The sequence below is a fragment of the Thamnophis sirtalis genome, unplaced genomic scaffold (assembly GCF_051295495.1).
Source record: "Thamnophis sirtalis isolate CommonGarterSnake01/CBP01778 unplaced genomic scaffold, rThaSir2_p1.2 scaffold_7, whole genome shotgun sequence".
NCBI lineage: Eukaryota > Metazoa > Chordata > Lepidosauria > Squamata > Natricidae > Thamnophis > Thamnophis sirtalis.
Window position 1 is genome coordinate 6,277,744 of NW_028261387.1, and position 6,382 is coordinate 6,284,125.

General features: G+C 43.1%; 1 protein-coding gene across 1 annotated transcript in view; it reads left to right on the forward strand.

Annotated features, from left to right (window-relative positions):
- Window positions 1–3,834, forward strand: part of CDC14A (cell division cycle 14A) — an 84,188-nt gene extending 80,354 nt beyond the window's left edge. The window contains exon 15 of the mRNA XM_087719235.1: window positions 2,328–3,834. Coding sequence (XP_087575361.1) covers window positions 2,328–2,397 — 70 coding nt within the window. The 3' untranslated portion in view covers window positions 2,398–3,834. The remainder of the gene's footprint in view (window positions 1–2,327) is intronic.
- Window positions 3,835–6,382: the final 2,548 nt, after the last annotated feature.

Genomic DNA, 6,382 nt, shown 5'->3' on the forward strand with positions numbered 1-6,382 from the left:
TTCTCTTAAACATGGGCATATTTGTGTATGAAGAGAGAGAGAACTCAATCTCCCATGCCAATTTTACAGCGTGTTTATATGCTCTGTCACAGACACTGGTGGGATTCAAATAATTTAGCAACCGGTTCTCTGCCCTAATGACCATCTGGGTAGGTGGGGCTCGGTGGTCATGTGACTGGGTGGGCGTGGCCAACTCAACGTCACTCACCTCGATGGGCGCTTCACCTTAGCTGTTACAATTGTAATAAGGGTTAACCGGAGAGGCAGTTTCTGTAAGCGAGCTGCGCTGGCTACCTGTCGATCTCCGGATGCGCTTCAAGGTGCTATTAGTCACCCATAAAGCCCTACATGGCAGTGGATCTGGATACTTGAGAGACCGCCTTCTGCCAATTACATCCCTGCGACCAATAAGATCTCATAGATTAGGCCTCCTCCGTATTCCATCGGCCAGCCAATGTCGGCTGGCAACTACAAGGAGGAGGGCCTTCTCAGCAGTAGCCCCGGCCCTTTGGAACGAGCTCCCCGTGGAGATCCGTACCCTCTCCACCGTCCAAGCCTTCCGCATAGCCTTGAAGAACTGGCTCGCCCGTCAGGCCTGGGGATAAGGATAGTTACCCCTCCCGAATGATGTATGTATGTTGCTTACTATTTTATTATATGTGTCTATCTAATGTCTGTATTCCCCCTTCCCGGTTTTGTGTGAGCCGCCCTGAGTCCCTTCAGGGAAAAGGGCGGCCTACAAATACTAATAAAAACCTAAAACCTAAAAACCTAAACCTAAGCAGGGCAATAAAGATTAGGCTAGAAACAACACTAGAATGTTTCCTCCCTGCCTTCCTTACAGGATTAGCCCTGCAAAGTGGGAAAAACAAAATGAGATTTCTTCCAACAACCGTTTCTCCGAACTGCTTAGAAAGTTAACAACCGGTTCTCCCGAATAGGTGTGAACCGTCTGAATCCCACCATTGGTCACAGAAAGACATATTTCATTTTGTACCAGTAGCTTCGATTCCCTTAAGTATTCGTTGAGATGTAGCATTTGACCAAGGAGTGTCTAAACACTAATTACATGCAACTATATCCTCATAATGATGATATTTTATAGCATTTTTAGTTTCAAAATACTGATCTGCTGGTCAGATCAAAGCCCTGTTGATTCCAGAATTTCCACACCAATCAACAAGGTATCTGTAGGAAGACCATAAGTGAGATATGAGCACAATACACTAACCCACCTTGGTTTCCTAGCAACTGGAAATGAGAAACCTGATGCCACCATTTCCTAGAGGTAATATATAGCCATCATTTATGCCGGGAAGCTTTACTAGTCTTATTCTTCATTAATTTGCATTAAGAACACTTTTGTAACTGTCCAAGCTGGGCACCATTGTTATATTTTGTAATGAGAAAATGCCATATTTTGGTGATGGGCTATGGCAGCACTTTGCTACAGCTATCCTTGTAATACCTTTGAAATATTAAGAAATATTGATTGTCTCCTAATTAAAGATCATAGAAAATAAAGGTGTCTGTCTTAATGGTTCAGGTAATGTTAGAATTAAAACTCCCATGAAGGAAAAATGTGAGGAAGGGAATAGAATAGCATAGGAAAAACCTTCCCCAATCAGGTGTTCACAGTGGTGGGATTCAAATAATTTAACAACCGGTTCTCTGCCTTAATGACCATCTGGGTAGGTGGGGCTCGGTGGTCATGTGACTGGGTGGGCGTGGCCAACCCAAGGTCACACAGGTCGATGGGCGCTTCGTCACAGCTGTTACAATCGTAATAAGGGTTAACGGGAGAGGCAGTTTCTGTAAGCAGGACAAAAAGGATGAGGCTAGAAACAACACCAGAATGTTTCCTTCCTGCCTTCCTTACAGGATTAGCCCTGTAAAGTGGAAAAAAACCAAAAGATTTCTTCCAACAACCGATTCTCTGAACTGCTTAGAAAGTTAACAACCGGTTCACCCCGAATAGGTGCGAACTGGCTGAATCCCACCACTGGGTGTTCATTAACCTCATAGCTTGCAAAGGTAGAAGTGGTCTCATCACTTCTGTAGGGCATCCGATTGTAGTCTCTATATATAAACCATATAATTAGGATTTTCACTACATATCAGTAAATATTTAAAAAAAAATACTTGCATTTTTATGTCCTAAAAGAGAGAAGCTTCCATTGCCTCATCTCCTAAATTAGGCTAGTGGTAAAACATGCATGCAAAAAGGTAAATATAGAAAATACATATTTTGGACAAACCACACGGCATTTTATGATATGCGTTTGACAAGTAGTAATGAAAAATTTGTGTTTCTTTTTTCATCTCAGGGCAAGTGGAGTGAAGAGCGTAGCCCAGCTTGAAAGGAACAATGGAACATTACCAAAGATTATGCGATGAGAGAAAGTTTGGAAAAGAAAACACGAAGCGTTACACTTAAAGAGAGTAGGATACCTGTTCAACACAAAAAAAAATCTAAATTTTGTTAAATTAACAGTGAAAGCAAAGCGCTTGCCTTCTGCTTTATTCTAAGTGAGGTCCAACACCCATCCGTACTCATAAGTTATGCATTTTCAGGACAAGCAACTCTACACCACGTGCAACCAATAGGAAGCAATAAGCAGAAGAAATTAAAGGCAGGGGATAAAAGAAAATGAACTCTAATTAAATATAGTTTTGTAGCAGTAGCACTATTGATTATACCTCTCCATATCTTTCCATCTTTGCAAACCATCCATCCGTACAGCCTTTGTTCATTAAAGGCCAAACTTCTCTTTTTCAGGAACTTATTCACTCCATGCTTTCATTGCCTCTCCTTTCATAAAATTGTTTAACAACATTCGTTGCCTTGTATGATGAAGCCATCTCAATAACACTTTTTCCATGCTGCTTACTCAATCTTCTATTCACATTTTCTCAGCACTTGATCCCTTTTTCCTCTTGTTTCTGTGGTGTCCTCTTGAGGAGCAATTGTTCGAAGTTGGGCAATCTCATGTTCTTTCTGGACCATCAATCCCTGCTTCAATGCCATCCTCACTCCTTCAGAAATGTCTACTTAATCATGGGATCTTAACCAGAAGCCAGAACTGTTATCTTTTTAGGAATTCTTACACCCTGAAAATGACCTACATGAGATTTAATTCATTCTTTCTGACAGATATTTCAGCCTTTCATTCAAGATTAAACCCACGCCTCCATTTTCTTGCCCGTAGGCATCAGCTGCATTCCACAAAACCAGGCAAACATATTCAGATCTATTACCTCCTTCCTCTTTATTTTACAAACACACGGATGATCTATTTTAGTTATCTTATTCATCCATGCTCTTTATCATGTATTCCTCTTATATTCCATACTGCAAGTCAGCAAGCATGCTTAGGGATGTTTATTTTTCCTGCCTATTTATAGCTTTCTTTGGTCAGTTGAGGCATTTACATGAGATAAAGAATAAATTGAATTAACAATCATAGTTATAGCCATGCCACTTTTGACATATTATGGCTGATATTTCATAAGTGCAATCAGAGCTCAAACATATAATACTCTACACAAGCCAGGATATTTATATACTGAACTACTGCTGCCCCCCCCCCAATCCAATCAATCAAAAATAATCATGCATTATACTATATACTCAATGAAGTCAAAAGCATAAATCAAGAAGAAAGGCCATTTGAGCCACAGAGCCTTGTAGAATAGGCTCGGGAGCAAAAAAAGAAAAAAGGACAATGAAGTTTTTTCTGTTCTTTCACCAAAAAGGAAATCAATCTTATCAGCATTTGTAGCTTGTGGTGCAAGGCAGAAAGCAATTATATTAGCTATATTATTTGATAAAGATAATAAAAGTTCTTGAGCCCTCTGCGGGTGTTGTTCTATTGATTTGTCACCTTTTCACTTAGAAAAAACCCTGTGCATTTGGATTGTAGCCCTTAGGATTATAGCAAAGGATTCTGGCAGTGGTGGGATTCAGCGTGTAGCAACTGGTTCGCTGAGTGCGTGTTTTGCGCGCACACGGTGACTTCAATCGTTTGCGCATTTGAAAACAGCTCAAAAACTGGAGCTATCGGTTCGCCGGAACCAGTCCAAACCAGCTGAATGCCACCCCCGGATTCTGGTCATATTTTAATTATGGGCAGGCACAATAGCATAAATAATGTAATGGTTTGACTGAAATTCAATCCATTTTAAAAGATGGGACACTAGTCATGAGGCATTAGGAGTCTGGGGTCTAAAATATGGCCTCTTGTGAAGGATTTTACTTTTCAGAAGAGTGAGTGGCTTTAAAAATTGCAGCAACGGGTTCGCTGCCCCGTTGCTGGGTGGGCGTGGGTGTGGCTATGGTGAGCGTCACCTACTCAGCTTCCTGCGCCCCGGGAGGGATGTTTTTCACCCTCCCCAGGCTCCGGAGACTTTCCTCGAGCCTCTGGGAGGGCAAAAACTGCTTTCCCCGGGTTCTGAAGGCCCTCCGGAGGCAAGAAAAAGGTCTCTTTCCAGACTCCCGGAACGTCCAGTAGGCCCATTTTTCACCCTCCCCAGGCTCCTGAGGCTTTCCTTGAGCATCTAGGAGGGTGAAAACCGTTTCCCACAGGCTCTGGAAGCCCTCCGGAGGCTGGAAAAAAGGCCCGTTTCTGGACTTCCGGAACTTCTGGTAGGCCTGTTTTCTCTCCTCCCCGAGTCTCCATGTGGGCCTTGCACTTACCTGGCATGATGAATGGAGGAGTGGAGGAATGGAAGCAGAGGTGGGTTCCTACCAGTTCGCAGCAGTTCGGTAGAACCGGTTTGTCAAATCTACCGAACCGGTTAGAAGAGGCTCCACCAGTGGACCCGGAAAGCAGGCCACACCTACAGAAGAGGTTCCCAAAAAATTTGAAACCCACACTGACACACACACACACACACACACACACACACAGAGAGAGAGAGAGAGAGAGAGAGAGAGAGAGAAAGGAAGAAAGAAAGAAAGAAAAGAAAGAAAGAAAAGAAAGAAAGAAAAGAAAAAACAAAGAAAAAGTGAGAGAGATGAAAGAAAAAAAAGGAAAAAGAGACAGAGAGACAAAAGGAAGGAGAGCGAGAGAAAGAAAACACATGGCCGGCAAGCCACTCCTACCAGGTCACATGTCCGGCAAGCCACTCCCACAAAGGAGGCCACACCCACAGAGTAGGTTCGGGGAAAAATTGAAACCCACCACTGAATGGAGGAGTGGAGACTCTTCGGAGGGGTGGGGTGGGAGGGGTGGCTTGGGACAGGGTGGGCTTGCCCAGCCAGGGGTAGCATTTGGGGGTTTATCGAACTGCGCAGAATCCTAGCTAGAGGATTTGCCCGAACCCGTGTGAATCCCCAGCAGCTCACTCCTGGGTTTTTTTTTAAACACCCCCCTCCATACGCCAAGACCTTCCTCAGTATTAAAAATAAACTCTTTTCTCATCTATTTATTTTTGGAGACTGCCTATGCACTTTGTCAAGGACTTTTTCTCCCAAATAATACTTTATTTCCAAGATCTAACTGCTATGTCCAAACAGCAACCTTAGCAAAACATCATCCATCATTCTGTGAATTATATCCAGCGCCTTACACTTTGCATAAGTCAGGGGATTTTATAAAGCCATCTGGAAACCGAAACACATTTGCCTTGAGGGAAAAAATGTATCTGCAATTGCTCGATATCTCACAGTGCAATTCCTCACGTAAAAGAGAATATAGGTGCTATCAAATGAGGGGGGAATGCAGAAAGTCACAAGGGCTGATCACTGATCCATTCTTATTTGAAACCACCCAGTTACATCTTATTACAATTACAATGCCGCATAACGGAGTGAGCTCCCGTTACTTGTCCCAGCTTCTAGCAATAGCAATAGTTAGACTTATACACCGCTTCATAGGGCTTTCAGTCCTCTCTAAGCGGTTTACAGAGTCAGCATATCGCCCCCACAGTCTGGGTCCTCATTTTACCCACCTCGGAAGGATTGAAGGCTGAGTCAACCTTGAGCCGGTGAGATTAGAACCGCTGAACTGCAGATAGGTTTAGGGTTAGGGTTAGGGTTAGGGTTAGGGTTAGGGTTAGGGTTAGGTTTAGAGCACGCTTCTGTCAGCGCGTTGTTGTCGGCGCGCTTCTGCGCTCATTCGTCGACGCGATTTTGAACTCGTGGTCTTTTCCCAGCGGTTTTGTCGGCGCGCTTTTGTCGAGCGCGCATTTGCCGGTGAACCGATTATTATATTTGTGAAAAAGATAAGGGAAGATATAATACAGTAATTATTGTATAATTAATATGACAAGCAGTGTGTTGTGGCTACATCTGCCTGGAGTGAATTAATTAAAATTCTAAATTAAGATTTTTAGTCTTCATAGATTAAATCGCCTCTTTCAATTGACTGACTCCATGTCG